At 43.3% G+C, this 23,892-nt stretch overlaps 1 protein-coding gene across 3 annotated transcripts in view; it reads left to right on the top strand.

Moving 5' to 3' along the window:
• Nucleotides 1–23,892, top strand: part of RGS22 (regulator of G protein signaling 22) — a 915,000-nt gene that overhangs the window by 758,794 nt on the left and 132,314 nt on the right. For all 3 annotated transcript variants that reach the window (XM_029591789.1, XM_029591788.1, XM_029591791.1), the window contains 2 exons: nucleotides 9,031–9,192; nucleotides 22,663–22,842. In XM_029591789.1, coding sequence (XP_029447649.1) covers nucleotides 9,031–9,192; nucleotides 22,663–22,842 — 342 coding nt within the window. The remainder of the gene's footprint in view (nucleotides 1–9,030; nucleotides 9,193–22,662; nucleotides 22,843–23,892) is intronic.

Below are 23,892 nucleotides of genomic sequence, written 5' to 3'. Positions count from 1 at the left end.
CATGTCCCTAGCTCACCAGCTCCAGTCTCAAGACACTGCCACAGCTCGCCAATTCCTAGTTCTCCTAGGACACATGGCATCCTCGGTTCAAGTCACTCCCATGACCAGACTAGCCATGAGGGTAACACAATGGACTCTACGACAACAATGGATTCAAGCTTTTCAGCCTCTGTCCTCCATAATCACAGTCACACAAGCGCTGCGCCTATCCTTAACTTGGTGGACGACTCAGGTCAACCTCCTTCAGGGCTTACCCTTTCTTCCACCGGATCCGCAAGTTATCCTAACCACCGACGCTTCCCACATCGGTTGGGGGGCCCATGTGGACAATTTTCAAACCCAAGGGTTATGGTCCAACGAGGAAGCCGAACACCAGATCAATTTCCTGGAACTTCGAGCAATCCGCTATGCGCTCCGCACTTTCAAAGATCATCTCTTTCATCAGATAATCTTAATCCAGACGGACAACCAAGTGGCCATGTGGTACATAAACAAGCAGGGAGGCACAGGCTCCTTCCTTCTGTGTCAGGAAGCTGCGCAGATCTGGGCGGAAGCCCTCTCCCACTCTATGTACCTCAGGGCCACTTACCTGCCGGGAGTAGACAATGTATTGGCAGACCGGCTGAGCCGTGTCTTCCGACCGCACGAGTGGTCACTCGATCCTCTGATAGCGACCTCTCTGTTTCACAAGTGGGGTTCTCCCCGCATAGACCTCTTTGCGTCCCCTCAGAACCACAAAGTGGACGATTACTGCTCTCTCATTCGGAGCCAGAACTCTCGGCCGAGGGATGCATTCTCCCTCAAGTGGACAACCGGTCTGCTCTACGCATTCCCCCCACTTCCTCTTGTGTCAAAGACTCTCGTGAAGCTACGCCAGGACGGAGGAACCATGATCCTGATAGCACCTTACTGGCCACGCCAAGTATGGTTTCCAATACTCCAGGATCTCTCCATCCGCAGGCACATTCCTCTGGGAAAGGACCCGCATCTGCTCACTCAAAACGACGGATGCCTCCTCCATCCCAACCTCCAAGCCTTGTCCCTGACGGCATGGATGTTGAAAGGTTAGTCCTTCAGCCTTTCAACCTTTCAGATTCCGTTTCTCGAGTCCTGATAGCTTCACGAAAGCCTTCCACAAGAAAGTCTTACTCATACAAATGGAAAAGGTACACATCATGGTGCACTTCTCAGTCCCTTGATCCCCTTTCCTGTCCAATTTCCAAATTCTTGGACTATTTATGGCATCTCTCTGAATCAGGTCTTAAAACCTCTTCCATTAGGATGCATGTCAGTGCGGTAGCCGCCTTCCATAAAGGTGTACAGGGTGTCCCTATTTCAGTACAACCCCTAGTAACACGTTTTCTTAAAGGCTTGCTCCATCTGAAGCCACCCTTACGGCCTCCGGCCCCATCCTGGGACCTTAATCTGGTTCTTGGTCGTCTAATGAAACCTCCTTTCGAACCTCTGCACTCCTGTGAGTTAAAGTATCTCACATGGAAAGTGTTATTCCTTTTGGCTATCACTTCAGCTCGCAGGGTTAGTGAATTACAGGCCCTAGTTACCTATCCGCCTTACACTAAACTCCTGCAGGACCGGGCAGTACTCCGCACTCACCCTAAATTTTTACCTAAGGTAGTTTCTGAGTTTCATATCAATCAATCCATCATACTACCTATCTTTTTTCCCAGGCCCCACTCCAACTCTGGAGAACAGACCCTGCATACCCTAGACTGTAAACGAGCTCTAGCCTTTTACCTAGACCGTACAGTTTCTCACAGGAAGAGCACTCAATTATTCGTCTCTTTCCATCCTAACAAGTTAGGACAACCTGTGGGTAAGCAGGCTCTTTCCTCCTGGTTGGCGGACTGCATTTCTTTCTGCTATGAGCAGGCTGGCATTCCTTTCCAAGACCGTGTCAAAGCACACTCTGTGAGGGCCATGGCTACGTCAGTGGCACACCTTCGATCGGTGCCGCTTCCTGACATCTGCAGGGCTGCAACCTGGAGTTCTCTCCATACCTTTGCAGCCCACTATTGTTTGGACAAAGCTGGAAGACAGGACTCCATCTTCGGCCAATCTGTCTTGCGTAACCTTTTTCCAACCTGATGTACCAACACCTTTCCACCTTCCCGGTAGGGTGCGGATGCCCTTTCCCAAATTCCACCCCACTTGTACTGCCTGTTGCACGTCGTTGGGTGCATTTGGTGCAAGTCAGGACATCCTCAGCTCGGTACTCACCCATTTGTGAGGACAACCATCCTGCTTGTCCTGTGAGAAAGCAAATGTTGCTTACCTGATGTAACAGGTGTTCTCACAGGACAGCAGGATGTTAGTCCTCACGAAACCCGCCCGCCACCCCGCGGTGTTGGGTTCGTTTTGTTTTTACTTTCTAGGCACTGCCTGTAGCTTTGAAAATCAGACTGAAGGGAGACCCCTGCTGGCTGCAGGGTCAGTGCCTTGCTGGGCATGCCCAGTAGGGGCCAGTCAAAGTTCTGTTTAAACTTTGACAGAAGTTTTCCGTGGTGGGCTCCATCCTCGATGTCACCCATTTGTGAGGACTAACATCCTGCTGTCCTGTGAGAACACCTGTTACATCAGGTAAGCAACATTTGCTATATTAAAATTATCGGACGATAATTTTAATCGTCCTAAAACGATTCACATCCCTAGCAAATATAAGTGCTTGCAGAACTGTTTGAAAGTGTGCTTGAGTTAATAAGGGTTTTAGTCTCCTAAGGACCATTAATTTGGCGTAGCCTTTCCTAACTTTTAGTGATATGTGTTGCTTAAGGCTGAGTTCCGTGTCAATTATTACTCCTAGGTTTTGAGCTTTCTCAGTTAGCTCCACTCTCTTATCATTTTTAAGTTTGATGGGATTCTGAATTATTTCAATGTTTTTTCGTTCAAGGTGTATAAATTCTGTTTTTTCAATATTAATTACTAGTTCCATTTGGTTTAGTAGTTGCTTTATTATATCCAGGTATAACATTGCAAATTCTAATGCTTTTTCAATTGTTTCTTCTACCGGTAGAATTTGCTGAATGTCGTCAGCGTATATGTAATGTGTGATACCTAGTCCTGCCAATAGGTGGCATAGGGGGAGCATGTAAATGTTAAATAGAGTCGCCGAAAGTGCTGAACCCTAGGGGACCCCTGTCTTTAGCTCGATTTTGTCTGATATTGTGTTTTTTATCTGTACCTGAAAAGATCTATTGCTTAGGTAGGATTTGAACCATTCAATTGTTTTGTTTTGTAATCCTATTTCTTCTAATCTTTTTAGTAGTATGTTATGATTTATTGTGTCAAATGCTGCTGACAGGTCTAGTAATATCATAATGTAGTGTTTTCCGCTGTCAAATCCACGTAGTACATTATCTGTTAGAGAGATTAGTAATGTTTCAGTGCTATAGTGTTTTCTGAATCCATGTTGCGAGGGGTAAAGTATGTTATTCTTATCTGGATGTTCTGCTAGTTGTTTTTGTTCCACTTTTTCTATTAATTTAGCAAGCATAGGTAAGTTTAAAACAGGTCTATAGTTACTTAAGACATTTGGGTCACTGTTTTTTTTTTTCAGTATTGGTTTTATTATTGCACCTTTAAGTGAGTCTGGCATTACTCCTTCGCTTAGTGACAGGTTATTTATTTTGGCTATTGTATAGGAAGTTATATCAGCTAGTTTTTTTATATCTATGGTGGGAATGGTGTCAATTTTATGTGGGACAAGATTCGAATTTTTTATCATGGATTCCACTTCGATCTGGGATACCTCTTCAAATGTGGACCATTGTGTCACATCTCTTTTGTGCATTTTGATTTTTTCCTGCTTTGTTAAGATTGGAATCTTCGCTTTAAGGCTCAAGATTTTGTCTGAGAAATAGTGTGCTATATCGTTGCATTTATTCTCTTGTGGGGTTTGGGGCGTCTCTGTTTTTTCATTAGTTAGATTTTTTACTATGTTAAATAGTGTTCTTGGGTTGTTTGCAAATTTTTCAATTTTTGAGTTAAAGAATTGTTTTTTTGCATCGAGAATTACTTTTTTGTAATAGGCTAGTTGTTTCCTAAATTTGGTTAAATTTTCTGTTGATTTGTTTTTTTTCTACTTCTTTTCTTTTTTTCTCAGATTTTGATATTCTGCATTTTTCCAGAAATAGTCTCAAACAGATTTCAATCTAATTTGTGCAGACTAACAGATACAATAGCAGTTTTTAGTAGACTAGCAGGTAAATAACAGAATAATAGTCATAGCATTATTTGCCCTTCTAAAAGCATAGTAATCATGGATAGAGGAACTTAGTTCTTTCTTAAACAAACAGACTGAAGGAAGTACTGGTTGAACAGCTATGCCTTTGCTTTTTTCCAGAAAGTAAGGTAACATGGTTCTAAGTGAATGGGTGGTAGAACTTTATTCCAGATCTTGGAGGCAAAGCAGCTGAAGGCCCTCAGCCATGTGCCGGTCAGTTTTGCATATATCAAAGAGATGGGAGGAGAGAAGAGCCTTTTGTGAGGATCAGAGTTCTCTAGATGGGATACAGGAGGCAATGATATGAAAGATATATTCTGGGGCCTGTTTGTTCATACATTTGAAAGTAAAACAGAATTTTGTCCAGGTTTCAACTGGAATCCAGTGCAGTCTGTATAGGATGTGCCTTATGTGGTTTGATGCTTTTGCCCCAACCAAGATTCTGGCTGCCGTGTTTTCCATGCGTTGTAGCTGTTTCATGCTAGTCATGGAGATACTATTTAGTCAGGAATTACAATAATCTAATCGACTGGTGATTCGTGCATGAATAATAGAAGCCAGGTTCTTCTGAATGAGGTAGTGGCATAGTTGCCGAATCTGGCGAAGGTGCATAAAGGAGGCTTTCACAACCTTACAGTAGTTCTCTCTAAATTAATGGGCTTACCATTTGAACTTTTAGTATCCATAGATCTCAAATTTCTGTCTTGGAAAGTATTATACCTAATAGGAGTGATTTCAGCATGCAGCATGAGTTATCAGACTTTTAAAAATAGAGTATTGTTGAGAACTCACCCCAAGTTTTTACTGAAAATTGTTTCTTAATTTCATTTCTATTGGTGTATTGTGTTTTTTCCAAAGCCTCATTTAACAAAGCTGAGCAAATTCTTCACACCTTAGACTGAAGAAGAACTTTGTTATTTTAATTGGAGAGATCCAAGATTTTTAGAAAATCTCCTCAATTGTTACCAGTGACCAAGCAAATCCTGTCTACATGACTCTTGGACTGTATTTCATATTGTTACACTAATGATGGGATACATCTCTCTGCCAAAGTTTAAGACCATCAGGTGCAGGAGACATCAACTTTAGTAGCTCATCTCCATTCTGATTCAATTTGAGATATTTTATTTATTTATTTATTAGCTGCCTGGTGCTAGGCTCTAGGCAACATACAAAATATACATTCACAAAAAAATCATAACATAAAAAAACAAAAACTAAAATCAAAACAAACTATACTTACAGATACCATCAATAAATCCAAGGCACGAGGGGCGGAGCAAGATGACGGCTGCACACTAGGTCGGCGAGGAACGCTGAGGGAAGGCTGGCTGTTTCTTCTTTTAAAAATTGCCTAAAACATGCCGCACACGAAAAGAAAAGGGAGACTGAGGGGGGTGGACGATAGCTTACCCCCTTAGAGCCCTCACAGCCTCGAATCGATGGTTTTTTCGCTGGGCCCACAGCCTCAACGCCGGTGAGGCAGGTCGCTGGAACGGAGACGCTGGAGAAAGCGGACTCACCCCTGACCCTGGACATCTCGCTGAGTCCCGGCGAGCCGAAGCGGCTCGCACCTTCAATTGACAACGGCGTGGAACTGAGCAGTCCGATCGCAGCAGAGGCTCCCCAGACGGTGAATCTGGGTAGAGCGAGCAGGGCGACTCGAGGTGGTGAGGACATCGGAGCAAGAGAGGAGAAGGCCAGTCCGGGAAAAACTATAGAGGCGGCCACTTCTAGCCCGATGGAAGGTCGACATCTGGGAGAGCAAATCTCCTTACTGCAAGGATCTACTAGGAGCGAGCAAGGTAATATGGAGGAGGGAGAAAACCGTCTGAGGGCAATGACTGCTGGTCTTGGGATATCTACATCAACAAATATAACATTGGAAGGGATATGGGCAGCTCTGAAATCTATAGTAACATCTATTAAATCTCTCTCCCAAATAACTTTGGACACAACAGAGCAAACAATAACTAATAATAAATTGATAAGATCATTTAATGAAAAAATGGATGAGGTGGAAAAGAGAGTGGATTCTATAGAGAAAATTCAACAGAAGTTGATAACTTCTGAAAAAATTGCTAATAAAAGACTAGAGGGAATAGAGAACTCTTTAAGAGCTCATAATTTGAGAGTTCTTAATTTTCCTGTACAACATCTAACATCCCCTCTAGATATGTTCAAGATTTATATGAATCGTATACTAAAGATTCCAGAAGCAGCAATTCCTGTTATCGTAAAGGCTTATTACCTACAGCAAAGGGAAACTACAGAGCAAGCCGTAGCTGGGCCTCTAATGGAAAATCTGGACTTAACAAATTTTTTGGAAACTTCATTGGACTCTGAGATCAAAATAAGGAAGCCTCTTCTTATTTCATTTGCTTTTCTGTCTGAAAGAAATTATGTTCTAAAATTATTTCTAAGAAATAGGCAGGTATCCTTTTTTGGTCATCCTATTTGGATTTACCCAGATGTTATAAAAGTAACTCAGGTGAGACGTAAGGAATTTTTACAAATGAGATCAGAGGTATTACAACTTGGAGCGAGCTTTGTGTTAAAATATCCAGCAAAATGCTGTATAAGATATAGGAACGTACAATATGTATACTTAGAACCAGACCAGCTCAGAGCCTTTATACGGTCATTATCCCTGGAGAATCCTACTACTGCTTCTGCTAAATAGAATAAAGGTTGTGTACTAGTGTGTAGCGACCAGATTTGTAACACAGAATTTGCTTATATGATGCTCCTTATTTCTTCCCTCCGTCCCCTCCAAAATTCTTATAATTTTGTTGTTGGTCACTATGTATTTAATTCTTATATTTTATTTATCTTGAATTATATTACTTGTATGACAACAACTTCTTTTCTGTACAAGTTTGATATCTTGGGTATATTTTCAAAAGTTTGAAAAATAAAGAATTTAAAAAAATAAATAAATCCAAGGTACAAAATACCTCCACACTTTATCAGAAAGCTTGCTGGAAAAGTTATATTTTCAGCAAAGATTTAAAAGTTTTAACACAAGTCATAAGACAAAAACTCTAAGGTAAAGAATTCCAAAATATTGGTGCAGTCACTGAAAAGGCCATTTCTCAGGACGTAGCCAGATGTGTCATGCACATCATCAGGACATCTAAAAGTCCTCTCTGAAAGGAATGCAATGCAGGTGGAGAGTTGTACAGATGAAGCATTGAATCAGACCAAGGCAAAGTCTTTAAAGATATAAGTTTATGAACTGAGTGCCATCTTGTACTTAACCCGGTATGAGTAGGGAGCCAATGTAACTCAGTTAAAACTGAGGAAATATGATTGTTACTGCTTCTGTCAGAGATTAGCTGAGCAGCAGCATTCTGAAGCACCTGAAGTGCCTTCAAAGCATAGTCTGGCAAACCAATATAGGTTGCATTACAGTAATCCAATAAAGATAATATAAAAGGTATGAACCACTGACCGAAATTCATGAGGACCCAAAAGAGACTTCAGATTATGGAGCATCCATAATTTAAAGAAACCAGATAGCACTACTGTTTTAATTTGAGATTGAAAAGAGAAGTTGGCATCACTAAAGATTCCTAGGCTTTTCACACATGAAACTGTTGGCAGTAAGTTAAAGTGAAACTGTAGAGACCATCACATGATAGAAGACTCCATTTTTGTGTTGCTTTAGGCCTGCACTTTGATTCAGTCTGTGCAAGATCTGAAAGCCCTGGTTCAATGTACACATCTTTTTAGGGCAAGTGGTTTCTTCTCTACAACAGTAGAATAAATCAGCCATGCAATCCCTCCCCATGGAGTTGAAGCTTAGCTAGTGAAGGGACTGAAGAGACTCGCATGGCAGCAGCTACATGGGAAGATCCTCGTGTACTCAGAAAGATTTCTAGATGTTTCTAAACTCTGAAAGGGCACATTTTGTGTTGATGCCATTTGATGACATAACCCACTTTTGTGGCTGATTTGTCCTATTGTTCATGGAGAACACCTGTTACAGGTAAGCAACTTGCTTTTTCTGGCATCTGAACCAGCACAGTAGTTGTATTCACCACATCCAACCAAAAATCCAGTCCTTGTGGATGGAAATGTTAGGCCTAATGGGGGCAGAAGGGTAAATGGGGTACCCTTGTTCTAGGGTCCAAGTTCAGAGGCATTCACAAAATTATAAGAAAAATCTGATAAAGTAGTAAAATAATAATTGCATGGAACGCATGATAAAGTTTCCAAGATATCTTCAGAAATTGATTTCAAAACTGCGTAATGAATATCAGTTCCAGAAGTATAAGCTAATTATTAGTAAAAATAACACATTTGGACTATGATTGTAAAGAGTTCCATATTGAAGCAAGGGAACATTTTAAAAAGTATTTGTATGACATGCCTATAGATATTTAAATAGAAGTGCAACAAAATTGTATTTTGCCCTAGATTTTCAAAACGCTGAGGTAGACATAGCTTAATTATATCTGTTGGGAACAAAATTCAACTGGATTATTTGAAGGGCTAGGGTCCCAGATTTCTCTTTACAACACTGTTTGCTGTGCATGTGCATTTTGGAAAACTCCTGACACATATTGAATTAATACATCTATTAAGATCAAAGATCCAGTCTTCTGAAACATGCGTTTTTCACCTCATACCCCTAAGGCCATGCTTTATTGATCATATACTAATGAAACTTTGCTTCAGTATTTATATATGTATTATGCAGAATAAAGATTATCCTATATACTGTGTTTATTAGTTTTATTTCACAACAGATAGTTTGTTGAAAAACATTTTCTTTCTTTTGATAGGAAATGGAAGGCAAATGGATAGCTCCATCCAAAGAGATTATTGCGTTCCGTAAAGCCCTTTCAAATCCAATGACAGCAAAGCAGTTTCAGCGTTTTATTGCTCTGAGTGATGACTATTTAGAAAATGGACTGCTTTTTTGGCTAGAGGTCCAAAAGTACAAGGTATTGTAATAAAAATATTTACATATTACATGATACCATGAGATAAGTGGATAAATACAGAGTTGGGATGACTTATAAGATAGGGCTTTTATTGCTTGTGAGCTGAACACTTTATGGGGAAGCCAATGTATTTTTTGGTAGTAGTGGGGTTGTGTGTCTGGGATGGGATGTGGAGATGGAAAGAAAGAGAGAAAGTTGTAATGCTCACATTAGAGTTATATTGTAATAGGGAAAATAATTCATAGTGATTCATAATCTCTTCTCCTTTTGCTGGTGTCATTATCTTGAACAGCCATACATTATCAGCTAAATAAGAAATGGCTATTGTAAAACTGGACCCACAGGCCGGGGTGCGGTTGGCACAATCTGCATGGATGAGCCCTGCAGTTCCCCACCATCGGCAGGCAAAGTTTGCCGGAGCAGAGGCCCAACTGAAGCTTCATCAGTACCAGTCCTCGTTCCCCTTAGGTTGAGCTCTCAGGTGCTGGGGCTGGCTGGACTTAGGCGCGGGCCTCTGTGGAGGGGATGAGGTAGATGAGGCAGGTCAGCACAGTGGAAAGAGCAGTCGGGTCAGGCCACAGGCAGCAGATTCTGACTGAGGCAGAAGTCAGAGACAGGCAAAGTTCAATCAAAGATGAGGTAAAGGCTGTGGTCAGTAGCAGGTGGAGGTCAAGAAACATCAGGGTTTAGTCCAAGGGCAAAACCAGAAGATCAATCCAAGGAGGATAACAAAGAGGAGGAAGACAAGGGACTATAGGACCATGAGGAGATGCTGAAGGAGGAAGACTGACCACAGATGAGGACATCCAGAAACAAACCAGATAGTAGGAACCACAGACAGAAGACATGGACTCAGGAACCCCACAGCGGAGACAGGAAGCAGAGATCAGGAATGCAGGCAAAGCACTTCTCCAAAAAGAGCTGACCTATTGCCAAGGCACTAGAGGAGTGTCTGGAGCAGCTTTATATGGGGGCCAGACCGTAATGTCATCAGAGGGCACCACCTGGCCATTCCCGCCACTGGCCCTTTAAATGTGGGGGAATCAGCTGCACGTGCGCCTAGGAAAGCAGGAGAGGAGGCATCCAGGAAGGTGGTCTAGACGCCGATGTTCCAGCAGCGTTCAGCTGCACTGAAGAGTGGCCAACTGGAGTGGCGCCGTGCAGTTTTCTGCCACATTCAAAGGAGGATGCCATCTGGAGGCCGCCTTGAGTAGCAGGAGAGAAGCAGCCTTGGGAGACCGTGTGGCTGAGTCCAGCCTGAAGGTAAGGATGGTGGGCCACTGAACGCAACAATGGTGCCAGTCAGTCCTGAGACTGGTGCCATTATGAAGTTATTTTGGTGCCAGTCTTAGGGCCCACTGCTGCATTTTAAAAGAGAGGAAAGTGATGTTTCATAAAATTCATTCAAGGCACCATCCAGGTTGCCTCATTGTTTTTTAATCATGAACACCACAGTCCACCCTATGTGGAATTTATTGTTTTTATTATCCAAAAAAATTTTTTATTATTAGGTTCGCCATTTTTTCTGAACATACAGGCAGCACGCTGCGAGCTTTTTTTAAGATAGAGCTTTTGACTTAAGTATGATACTATGGATTAACAACGTTGGAGAGCTGAGATGAGCAGCGGATAAGAGTGAATAGTGTGTTATAAGTTTTTGATGACACATTAGTGACCGAGGGTTCGGCACATTTTCAGTTGTGTGAATGATAAAAGAAAAATTGAGAAAAATAGAAAAAAATAAAACATTTTATGTGGGTTATGTAGTGTGATTGGATTTTGTTACCCCCATTTTGTGGCTTGTTTGCTGGTGCATTTTAAAAGAGACACAATTTGGCAGAAGCAAGTAAAGATTGCTCCTGCCCCTTTCTTCTTGCAAGATCCACACAGAAGGGGTAGGTGGGGGCTGGTGCGGTACCTGGTACTGGCTCATTTCTGGAAGATGATAGGCAGATTGGAGGGGTCTGAGAAGTCCTCCACTTATTAGCAGGGGGAAGGAGAGGTGTCACAGGGGCCTGGAGAATCCCCAGAATGTGGCAGGGGCCTGGGGAGACCTCTTTTTAGTTTAATGAACTGAAAATACCCCAAAATGTCTGGATGTTTTTGGTCAAGGCTATTCTTGATTCATGCTACTTGAAACATTTGAATTTTCCTGATGTATGATTACAAAATATATGTAGCAGGACCCCAGTTTACTAGGGAGTGGAATCCAGGGTGCTATGTAATGTCCAGGGCCTACCTTTCTCTCTCAAAGGAAAAACACACAATCGCTGGGGGCTGGGGTTCCTCTGGTGTGGAGGAGGCTTACATCTCCAGAGCCTCTGGTGCAGAAATGTGACAACATACTCAGTCCAGTGCTCAAACGTACTGCTCAGAGGGTACTCACAGGGGTAGATTTTATAATTTAGCGCGAACTCGTACTTTTGTTCGCGCACCAGCCGCGAACAAGATTACATGGGATTTCAATAGATACGCGCGTAGCCATTAAAATCCGGGATCGGCGCGCGCAAGGCTGCCAATTTTGGGCAGCCTGCGCGCGCCGAGCCGCGCAGCCTGCCTCCGTTCCCTCCGAGGCCGCTCCAAAATCGGAGCGGCCTTGGAGGGAACTTTCTTTCGCCCTCCCTTCACCTTCCCCTCCCTTCCTCTACCTAACCCCCCCCCCGGCCCTATCTAAACCCCCCCCCCCCACCTTTATTGCCGGATTTACGCCTGCGCGCGCCATCACCCGACCCGGGGGCTGTTCCGGAGGGCGCGGCCACGCCCCCGGAACGCCCCCGGGCCGAAATCACGCCCGCGGCACCGCCCCGCCCCCGAAACGTCGCATCACCTGGGCCACGCCCCCGAAACGCCGCATCATGACCACCACACCCCCTGGCACGCCTCTCCATGCAAGCCCCGGGACTTGCGCGCGCCGCCGAGCCTATGCAAAATAGGCTCGGTGCGCGCAGGGGGGGTTTTGGGTAGGTTTTCGGGGGGTACGCGCGGAGGATACGCGCGTACCCCTTTGAAAATCTACCCCACAGTGTCTGATCTGCTCTGAAGTATGATGCACTCTTATAATAAAAGGATGGAGACCAATAACTGTGTTCAATTGAAATCAACGTTACCTCAGCTTAAACAAGATAATCCAAGATAGAATTGCAAAAATAATAAAGAGCAAAATAAAAATCATCACAAGAAAAGTGGTGATTTCTTTGTCCATTTCTTCTAGCCACTCTCTTTCCTCCAACTGACCCAATCTCCACTATCCCTTCCTCATAGAGGGTAAGATGATTGTCCTCATTAGCAATCATAAAACTTGAGGTAATTCTCAAAAACCTCTAACTGGGACAAAAATAACTGTTTCCAAAAACTAACTTCTCAATCATAGATACCCAGGACTTCTTTTTTTGCTATCTAATGGGTGCAAAGAGGGAAGAACCTCAAAAACTCAGTCCTTCCAGAGATGGGGATCTGCCCTTCTTTCAGGAACTAGTCCACACCAGAAAGCAATGCAACAATTTCTTACTTTTCCAAGATCTTCTCAAAATGTATCTCTTCTCACTACTCATGCTACTGTTTACTTCTCCAGCTCTTAGATTAATACACCAGGGGAGCAGTCAGAACCTGATCAGTCCTCTAGGGTAGACTCCATAGAGGAAAAGAACCTCTGCTCATACTCAAGGGAAAATGTATTTTCCTGAGACACATCCCACAAAAAACTGGTGTAAAGATAAGGGAAGGACCCTAAAGTATCCAACCCTTTAATGCTGGAAAACCAGGGCAAAAATATAGCAAATGATGCTTATGTTAAAATCAATTAACTTTGCTTAAGAATTGGGTCTTTGAAGTTATTAATTATGGATTATAAATAACCTAAACTGTGCAGCCCAACTGATCTCCAATACAAACTGCAATGAACTCATTACCCCAGTACTGAAACATTGGCTCTCTATTCATCAACCCATCCAGTGCAAAACTCTGACTATTATTTATAACCTAATACATATCCTCTATTTTGTTATGCTCATCTCTCCGTCTTTACCAACCTGCATGTTATATACACTCAACAGACAAAAATTATTTAGACATCCCGAACATCAAAACTGCCAGACTAGACCTGACCCGGACCTGCCTTTTCTGTGGCAGGCCCAATTATATGGAATTCACTACCCAACTTTATTCAACAACTTAAGTCAAAAGAAGGATTTTAAAAAGCTATCAAAACCCACTTATTTTCAATAGCTTTTCCTGAATCTCAGTCATAAATCATTTCTAATTTCTATCTAGTGTATTATGTTTCTATCATTATATTTAATACCCCTGTTATTATCTATTTTCATTTGTATGTTTTCTTGTGAACCACTTAGATCTGTCAAAGCTGGTATAGGTGGTATAGAAAAACTTTTAAACAAACAAATAAATAAATATATGCCTGTTTATCTAAGATTGAACCACCATAGCTACTTGGTACCTCAAGTTTGTGAATCCTGCTAAGGAAAAATACAGTAGCTTAGCTGACCCCAAGAAACACCATGCAATGGTGGCCCCCCATGGATCTATTGGGACCTTTTCTCCTACCCCCATTGCTGCAGTATTATATGTTAAAAGAAAATAGTGATTGGCCAGTAAACCATCATCAAGCTCCTTCTATGATTCTTAAAAAATGATCTGAACATCTGGACATCCTACCCCCCCATCACCCCAATTCCTCCCAATCTATTTACCATTATCCCTGGCAGTCTAGTGAAGAAGGCCTCAGCGCATCCTAGGTGTTCAGGAATGGTGGTTCCATTTTCAGAATGGCACCAGGCAGCTTTGGGTACCCATTTGCCCCATCACATGACAGGAGTAAAGGGATGCCTGTGGCCGGTTAATGCCAATTTAAAAGTGGACTCGCCAGCCCACATACATAAGGGGTGCTTTGACTTTCACCACTAGACCAGGGACAATAGTAAGTGGAATGTTGTACCAGGGAGTGAGGGGTTACCAAGAGGGCCAGATTTTTAAGAATAATGGATGGAGATACCAAAAAAGTATTTTATATACTTTGGCTGCATAACTCAGCATCAATAGACCCTCCCTGACTTTTACACTCCACTGGTTGTGAAGGGCACTCTGGGAGCATCAGGATATGCATTAATGTCCTAATGCCCCTGGGGAAGTGTTACGCGGTGCGCGGGAAGGAGAAAGAGCCGTGCCGCGTGATAAAGTAGCAGCGGCGGCTGCAGCATCGGCCCCCGAGCAATTGAAGCAGACGGTAATCGGGAAAGGAGACAGCAGCATGAGCCTCCCGCGGCCGATGGGATTCTACTTTCTTGGCTTGCGGGGGCTGGAGCAGGAGGAGGCTGCTGCAGCTACCATTTGTGCTCGGGGAGGGGTGGGGAAGAGGAAGTGAGTGAGAGAAAGAAGCAGCCAGCCTGCGTGTGATTGAGAGCATGTGTGTGAGTGAGAGAAACTGGTCAGAGAGCTGATGTGTGTGTATATGTGAGAGACAATGAAAGTGACTGCTCAAGGAGATGACTGATGTGTATGTGAAAGTGTGAGACATTAGTCAGGGAGGTGAATGGTGTGTGTGTGTGTGTGTGTGTGTGAGAGAGAGAGAAAGCATTGAAGTGAGAAATCTGGGTATGTGAGAAAGCATGGGCGTAAGAAGCCTGCTTGGGGGGGGGGGGTGGATGTGTGTGAAAGAAAGCATGGGAGTGAGAAGCCTGATTATATGAGAGAACATTGGAGTGGGAAGTCTGTGTGTGTGTGCATGCATGAGAGAGAGAGACTGGTTGGTAAGGTGACGGTGTGTGTGTGTGTGAGAGAAAGAGACTGGTGTGTGTGAATGTAAGAGAAAGAATGTGATTCAGGGAATGAGAAGCCTGTGCAGTGGAGAGCGAGCATGGAAATGAGAGAGAGACTGGTGTGTGTGTGTAACAGAGAAAGTGATTATGGGAATGAGAAGCCTGTGCATGTGAAGAGAGTGAGCATGGGAGTGAGAAATCTGGGTGTGTGTGAGACACAGCATGGGAGGGAGAAGCCTGATTATGTGAGAGAACATTGGAGTGGGAAGTCTGTGTGTGTGTGCATGCATGAGAGCGAGAGACTGGTTGGTAAGGTGACGGTGTGTATGAGGGAAAGAGACTGGTGTGTGTGAATATGAGAGAAAGAATGTGATTCAGGAAATGAGAAGCCTGTGCAGTGGAGAGCGAGCATGGAAATGAGAGAGAGACTGGTGTGTGTGTGTATGTATGTGTGTGTAACAGAGAGAAAGTGATTATGGGAATGAGAAGCCTGTGCATGTGAAGAGAGTGAGCATGGGAGTGAGAAACCTGGGTGTGTGTGAGACACAGCATGTGAGGGAGAAGCCTGTATATGTAAGACAGAACATGGAAATGGGAAGCCTGTGTGTGTATGCATGCATGAGAGAGATCAGGTGACTGGTGTGTGTGTGTGTGTGTCTGTGTGTGAGTGTGAGAAAGAAAGTGATTATGGGAATGAGAAACCTGTGCATGTGAAGAGTGAGCATGGGAGTGAGAAACCTGGGTGTGTGTGAGACACAGCATGGGAGTGAGAAGCCTGTATATCTGAAAGAACATGGGAGTGGGAAGCCTGTGTGTGTGTATGCATGAGAGAGATCAGGTGACTGGTGTGTGTTTGTGTGTGTGTGTGTGTGAGAGAAAGAAAGTGATTATGGGAATGAGAAGCCTGTGCATGTGGAGAGAACAAGCATGGGAGTGAGAGACTGGTGAGTGTGTGTGAGACAGAGAAAGTGATTATGAGAGTGAGAAGCCTGTATATGTAAGTAGAACACGGGAGTGGGAAGCCTGTGTGTGTGTATGGCATGAGAGAAACTGTTCAGGAAGGTGACTGGTGTGTGTGTCAAAGACTGTTTGGGAGATGATTGGTGTGTGAGAGACAGAAACTGGTCATGGGGGCATGACTGGTATGGTGTGTGTGTGTGAGAGACATGGGCATTAAGGAAGAGGACCATGAGTATAGAGCTTAGCCTCTACTGCTGCTTCTGCTGTGTGCTACAGCCTGCATGGAAGAGGAGTAGGAGAGCTGCTGGAGGGGAGTAAGTAAAGGTGGCTTTTTAAGTTTATTTTTCTTGATTGACTGCCATTTTAATTATTTAATATTATGTGATGTGTCTGCTTTTTTTGAAATATTTTATTGGTGTTTGGAGAATTTTTAATAGTTTTTATGAGTTTTTAATTGTTGGATGTTATTCTGTTCATAGCTGTTTAGAAACATTTATTCTGCTTATTAGTATAGTTTTACAATTATTTCTGTGTAGGGATCTATAGCTGCTTGCTAGTTCTGTTTTCCTAATAAGAAGTGTATTATTTATTTATTTATTTATTTATTTAATTTTATATACCGGCAACCGTTTGCACATCGTGCCGGTTTACAAGTAACTTACAACAAAAGATATATAGGCATAGCCTTTACAGAGAACGGTATATAACATAAACGCAGTAACAGAAAAATTAACTAAATAACTGGGGGAGGGATGGAGGGGGGTAGTCGAGACAGAGGAGGGGGCAGGGGGAGGGTGCAAACAGATACATAGGGATAAGATATGAATAGAGATTCGAGGAAGAAATATGTACACTGGTTATATACAAAATTGTATGAATCTTTAGAGGGGGAGGGTGTTGGGTGTAGGTTCTGAACGGGGGGTGTTGGAGAGAGAAAATGGTTGGGCTAGCGTGTTAGTTGGTGAAGATGATGAAGAATGGGGGTATGCTTGGAGGAAAAGCCAGGTTTTGAGTTTCTTTTTGAACGTAGGTGTGGAGGTTTCGGTACGTAGGTCAAGAGGCATAGAGTTCCAGAGGGAGGGGCCTGCAAGGGAAAGGGCTCTATTGGTGGTGGAGATGAGTCTAGTGGATTTTATGGAAGGAGGGATAAGAGTTCCACGGAGGGAAGCACGGGTGGGTCTTGTGGAGGTACGAGGGAGGAAGGGTGGGTTTAGCCAGTTGTAGTGTTCGTTAGTAATACTTTTGTGGATGAGGGTAAGGGTCTTGTAAATAATTCGTGAGTGAATGGGAAGCCAGTGGAGGTCAATGAGGGTGGGAGTGATGTGGTCTTTCTTATTGACATTGGTGAGGATGCGTGCAGTAGCGTTTGGAGGAGTTGTAGAGGTTTGATGTGGGTAGAAGGGAGTCCAAGTAGGAGAGCGTTACAGTAGTCAATTTTTGAAAAAATTATGGATTGGAGTACCGTACGGAAATCGGAGAAGTAGAGAAGGGGTTTGAGTTTTTTGAGGGTTTGTAGTTTGAAATAGCAGCTGCTAAGGATAGATTTGATAAATGGTTTGAAGGTTAGTTTGTTATCAAGTATAACACCCAGGTTTCTTGTGTCAGAGAGAAAGTTGGGGGAATGGAGAGTGGAGAGAGTGGGTGTGGCTGCATGTCTAGAGGAGACGAGGAGGAGTTCAGTTTTTTGCGGATTGAGGGCAAGGTGCATGTCAGTGAGGAGCTGGTTTATGGAGGCGAGAATGGTGTTCCAGTCTTGGAGTGCAGTGAGAACGGAGTTTTTGAAAGGGATGAGGATTTGCACATCATCCGCATAGATGAAGTGTGTGATACCAAGGTTGGAGAGGAGGTTTGTAAGGGGGAGCATGTAAATGTTAAATAAGGTGGAAGAGAGGGAGGATCCTTGGGGAACGCCACAGTCGAGATTAACAGGGGGGGATGTAAAATTGTCGGTGAGGACTGTGTAGGTACGGTTTTGGAGGAAGGACTTTATCCAAGAAAGAGCAGTACCTGAAATTCCTCTACTGATGAGAGTGTTGATGAGGATGTTGTGATTTACGGTGTCGAAGGCGGCGGAAATATCTAGCATGGCAATGAGGTAGGAGTTACCGGCATCCATTCCTTTGATGATTGTATCTGTAAGGGAGAGGAGTAGGGATTCCGTACTGAGGTGTTTTCGGAAACCGTATTGTGTTGGTAGGAGTATATTGGATTGTTCTAGGTAGTCAGAGAGACGGGAGTTTACTAGTTTCTCAATGACTTTGGAGAGGAAAGGGAGATTGGAGATAGGACGGAGGTTAGATAGATTGGAGGGATCAAGGGAGGGTTTTTTTAGAATGGGTTTGACCACGGCTTGTTTCAGGGAGTTAGGGACCAGGCCGTGTTCCAGGGAGCAGTTCACGATTTTGGAGAGTGTGGTTGCTATTGTTTTAGGAATAGCGAGAAGAAGTTTAGTTGGGATGGTTTCCGAGGGATAGGAGGAAGGTCTCATCTTTTTTAAGATGTTCTCTATTTCTAGAGTTGAGGAAGGTTCAAACGAAGCGAGGATGGTGGGTGTATATGGGGTGGGGGGGGGGGGGGTTATGCTGTTAGTGTTGGGGGAGGTCTTGGTATTAGGGGTGAACTTGGCAGTGATGTTGGATATTTTGTTCTTAAAGAAGAGGGCAATTTCATTGCATCGGGTCTGTGTGGAGGGGACTAGGGGTGTAGTCATGTTGGGTTTGGTGAGATTTGAAACTAGGGTAAATAGTGCCTTTGGGTTGAATTGGAGGTGGTGAATTTTCTTAGCATAATATTCTTTTTTGGTTGTTTGAATGGCGTTTCTATATGTGTGCATGAGTTGGTAATAGATGGTTTTTGTGGCAGGAGAGGGGTGTTTACGCCAGTGTCTTTCAGCTGCTCTAAGCTGGATTTTTGGGGTTTTGAGCATATGGGTGTACCAGGGTTTTTTGGGTGATTTGGATTGTGTGATTGTTTTTCGAATGATTGGGCATAGGTTGTTGGCGATTCTTTGGGTAGTTTCTGTCCAGGAGGATATGGCACTATCTGCTGTCTCTGGGTCAATGTGATTTGGGATGTTGGAGCATGCTGTTGCTAGGGTGTCTAGGGGGCAGGTTTTGCGAAGTAGGAAGGATTTAGGCTGGGGGGGGGAGGAGATGGATGGGGCTTGTAGAGAGAGGGTTGTATTGATAATGGAGTGGTCAGACCAGGGGACAGGGAGGCATGTGGGGGGGTGGATGATGTTGATGAGAGAGTTAGTGAAAATAAGGTCGAGGGTATGACCGGCTTTGTGGGTTGGGGAGTGAATAAGTTGGGTGAGGCCCATTGCGTCTAAGGATGAGATGAAGGCTTCGCATGGTGGGGATTGTGGAGTGGAATCGACATGGAGATTAAAATCGCCAAGGATTATCGTGGGGATGTCGGGGGAGAGAGAGACGGTGAGGAATTCGATGAGGGGGGAGGGGTCTTTTTCTAGTAGAGCAGGAGGGGTATAGATTAGGCAGATTTGTAGAGATTGCGATTTGAAAAAGCCTACTTCGTATTGATTGGGAATATTGCAGGTTTGTGAGGTGAGCTTGAATTCTCTTTTAGCCATGAGGAGTAGGCCTCCTCCTCTTTTCTTTTTGCGGGGAATAGAGAAAATGTCATAGGTTTCAGTAGGGAGTTGGTTAATGAGGGGGGTGTCACAGGGTTTAAACCAGTTTCAGTTACTGCAAAAATTTCTGGTTTGGAGTCAGTTAAAATATCGTGGAGGAGGTGAGTTTTTTGCTTCAGGGATTGGGCGTTAATGAGTAGGAGAGAGATGAGGGAGAGGGTGAGGGCTTGAGAGTTAGGAGAAATGGGGATGGGGGTCAGACGCCTTTTTTGAGTGTTGTGTTGGCTGTGGGGGGGGAGGGATAGCTTTGAGGGGTATCTGACTAGGTAATTGGGGGGACAGAGGTAGGCGTGTGGAGGCATTATTGGGTGGGGGGCTAGTAGATGTGTATTGGGGAGAGAGACAGGTTGTGCGATGCGGGCACAGTAATGCAATTGAACAGATTAATGCAATTGAAAACAGATGATTGCAAGTGATCAGAGAGATGTGGTTGAGCAGAGTAATGCAGTTGAGAACAGCTGAGTGCGAGTGAACAGATGAATGCAGTTGAACAGATAAATGCAGTTGTATTTATCTTTATTTTATATATATGGTGTATTGGTTTTTAGGGCCTGATTTAATATTTATAGTGTTGCCATTTCATAGATAGGGTTGCTCCTGTTTGAGTGTATTCCATAATACAGGTGTAACTGTGTGCGGATTAGTTTATGTGCATTACTACAGATCCTGGGAGTATGTTAGGTCGGTTCTGTGTCTGTTACCGAGATGAGATATTTTACTAACATGTAAGAGTTTATCAGTCTTATTTGTTGTGTTTTCTCAAGAGGATATGCATTGGTGGTAAACTGCTGTCTTTTCATAAGTAGGGCTATTGAGCCTGGAAGTAGAAGGAGTTTGAGTTGCTGTTACTGAGATGACACCAGAACCAGATTATCTTTTTTGTAGGGTGAATTGTATGGGGAATGTCATAATTCTGCTTTACATCCATTATTGTGGGTCAGGGGGGTTCCCGTGGATGCAAACTGTACTTTTACATCTAGCCCCGTGACGATCATGGGTCAGTGTGTCACGCATGTGAGAACCATCTGTCAGGTGTGTCCCGACAGAAAAAAGGTTGAGAACCACTGCTCTAGGCAGTAGCACAACACTCCCCTTCTCCCCTCTGTTGTGCTGCAGGCCACGGTCTTCCCAGCCCTTACAAAAAATACAAACCAAGCAAAACAATCAAACAAAACAGAGTAATCCCACTTACTCTGTTCCCATGTCAGTTCTAGTAGTTTCTACTACAGAGACCTCCACTTCCATGACTTCCTCGTCCTCTGAGGAGCTGAGCTTTTCTTTAAACTCCAACGTATCGCCAGTGCCTTCTTCTTCGTCATCATGGGTTCAGGTGTGTGCATCGCCCGGGTGCCATTCTCAGGTGTATAATCAAGCCTCTCTCCTTTCTCCCATTGGCTTATCCTTGGCTCAAACAGCCTGGGAAATGTAGTCTTCCCCTGTAGCCTCCTGGCCTCTCCCTGAAGTGATCCAGTCTGGGTTTCTCTCCTTAGACACACCATGCACCTCATCACAATACATAATTTATAAAATAGAAAGTTATGTTTAGCATAAAAATAACAAAATAATTCTCAAAGGCCTGAAATTCTTAAATCATCCTGGAGCTCCCCAGTCTTTAAAGGCAAGGGTGAAAAGATAGATTTTTAATACCTTTTTAAATGATTTGCGAGTTGATGCAGTCCGAAATGATTCTGATAGACTAATCCAAAGTCACAGGCTGCTGACAGAAAAAGCCTTGTTTCTGGTAACATTGTGCTTTGCTAAATTGGGAGCTGGAATATCTAATACATTTTTGTTGGCTGAACACTGATGCCTTGTTGGTTTGTCTAGGTATAGTGTAGAGGCCAGCCATGTTGATAAGTTGGAATTAAGAAGATTGTAGATGAGACTGACCACCTTATACTGAGCTCTCCACACAATTGGAAGACAATGTAGACTGCTGAGAACTGAGGTGATGTGGTCTCTACGTTTGGTTCCTAGCAGAATTCTGGCAGCAGATTTTTGAACAACTTGAAGGGAACATATGATGACTGCTGGAAAGCTATTCAGCGAGTTACAGAAGTCCAAAGAGTTTAAAATAAGATATTGCAAGATTATGTGGAAGTCTTGAGGATCCAGTAGTGGTTTCAGGTATTTTAGGAGACAAAGTTTATAAAAAGAGGATTTAACTACTGAGACGATTTAATGTTTCATTGAAAGATTGTGATCTAAGATTATATCTAGATTTCTTGCTACTTTTTTGCTGTCCTTCAATAATGATTGTAGTAGGAATTTGATATGAAGGAGCTTTAACTGAGGAGAGTAGTAAGATTTCAAATATTTGAGTTTCATTAATTTTACTGGCAGTGAGCCAATTTGCATGTGTTTGTATGTATTTGCATGCAATAAAATCATTGTATGTTGCCCCTTTTTTTGTGGGGGAGGAGATAATGTACGGTATCTGAAATACTATGTGCTGTCTTTGTATTAAGGCATTTAACGCACAGTAAAACCCTAATGCAGCTTGTTAAAAGACCCAGTTGGACTGCAAGTCCCCTAGGGACAGGTATAAATGCCTACTGTACCTGAATGAAATGCATCTTGAGTTATCAATATAAAGGTGTGAACTAAATCTAAATAAAATAAGAATTTACATATGTTGATTAGCCGAATGTGCTTAAGTGGATCCTAAAACTATGAGTGTTAAATTCATAAAATGCATAAATGTGGTTGAATAAAAAGGGGCATTTCAGAGATATGTGATGAATCTGTGTGTAAACCATTTTTAAATTTTCAGAAAGTATGCATCTTTGTAGCAGGCAAGCCAATAATATTCTCAAATGAGTAAAGCTTTGTGTATCTTTTAGTGACATAAAAACCTGATATTCAAACTTATTTTATACAGATATCTTGTGCTTGACAATTGTGTTTTTTTGTGAATGCTGAAAAAGTGATTAGAACTTTGGCGTTTCAGCACTACCAAAAATTGAACCATTAATGTTGGTTTGGTTTCCATAAACTTTTGATCTCTGCAGAAAACTAAAAAGTGGTGCCTCTGCTAAATGATTATATGCATTACATTGACTGCATGCTATTTATTTACTTGTCTAGGACTTGTGCCACTCTCATTGTGATGACACCATCATACAGCATAAGATCTCAACTATTATCAGCTGCTTTATTAATTCCACTGTCCCTCCATCCCTGCAAATTGATATTCCACCTGAGCAAGCAGAGAGGATTATAGAGCACAGGAAAGATCTCGGACCATATATATTTCGCGAGGCTCAGGTAAAAAGTCAAGGTGATAGTGTTGTTCTTTTGATATTTATACTATCTTTCATGTATCACGTAACCATATATGCAGTATAATGACATTCTAAACTATTCTGATCTTTCTGTGTATGTTCAAAGCAGCTAGAACTTGCGAGCAGGAGTGTCACTTATTTGCTGATTACACTATCAGACTTTGCCTGGGAAAATGTTGTAAATTTAAAGTATTTCTCTATAATGATATCTAAATTAAGTCTTCTCTGATGCTTAAGAAAAGTTTAGTTTAGGATTCTGCAGTTCATTGTAAGATTCTGAAATATCTGACCATTTGTTCAACATGGCTCACCTATGCCATATATTTCATTACTTTGCCAGAAATTAATTTAGAAGAACTAAAATTATTATTTGAATACTCAGCATTTGCGTTGTTGACAAAATTGTAATTGTTTGGACCAAATTATGTCTTCCCTTTAAAATTTGACATCATTTAGCATAAGAGTTGTCAAAAATATAAAAAAACAAGTCAGTATTGGTCATCTGGGTCATGCAGATGATGTAATTAGGGTCCTTGATCATTTAGGGGTAGATTTTCAAACAAGGCGCGTTGGCGTACTTTTGTTGGCGCTCCAGGCGCAAACAAAAGTACGCGGGATTTTAGTAGATACGCGCGAAGCCGCGCGTATCCGCTAAAATCCTGGATCGGCGCGCGCAAGGCTATGTATTCTGTATAGCCGGCGCGCGCCGAGCCGCGCAGCCTACCCCCGTTCCCTCCGAAGCCGCTCCGAAATCGGAGCGGCCTCGGAGGGAACTTCCTTTTGCCCTCCCCTCACCTTCCCCTCCCTTCCCCTACCTAACCCACCCATCTGGCCCTGTCTAAGCCCCCCCCTTACCTTTGTCGGGGGATTTACGCCTCCCAGAGGGAGGCGTAAATCCCCGCGCGCCAGCGGGCCTCCTGCGCGCCGGGACGCGACCTGGGGGCGGGTCCGGAGGGCGCGACCACGCCCCCGGGCCGCCCTGGGCCGTAACCACGCCCCCGGGCCCGCCCCGGAACGCTCCGGACACGCCCCG

The sequence above is a fragment of the Rhinatrema bivittatum genome, chromosome 2 (genome assembly GCF_901001135.1).
Source record: "Rhinatrema bivittatum chromosome 2, aRhiBiv1.1, whole genome shotgun sequence".
Classification (NCBI taxonomy): Eukaryota; Metazoa; Chordata; class Amphibia; order Gymnophiona; family Rhinatrematidae; genus Rhinatrema; species Rhinatrema bivittatum.
This window is presented reverse-complemented; position numbering and strand designations above follow the sequence as displayed.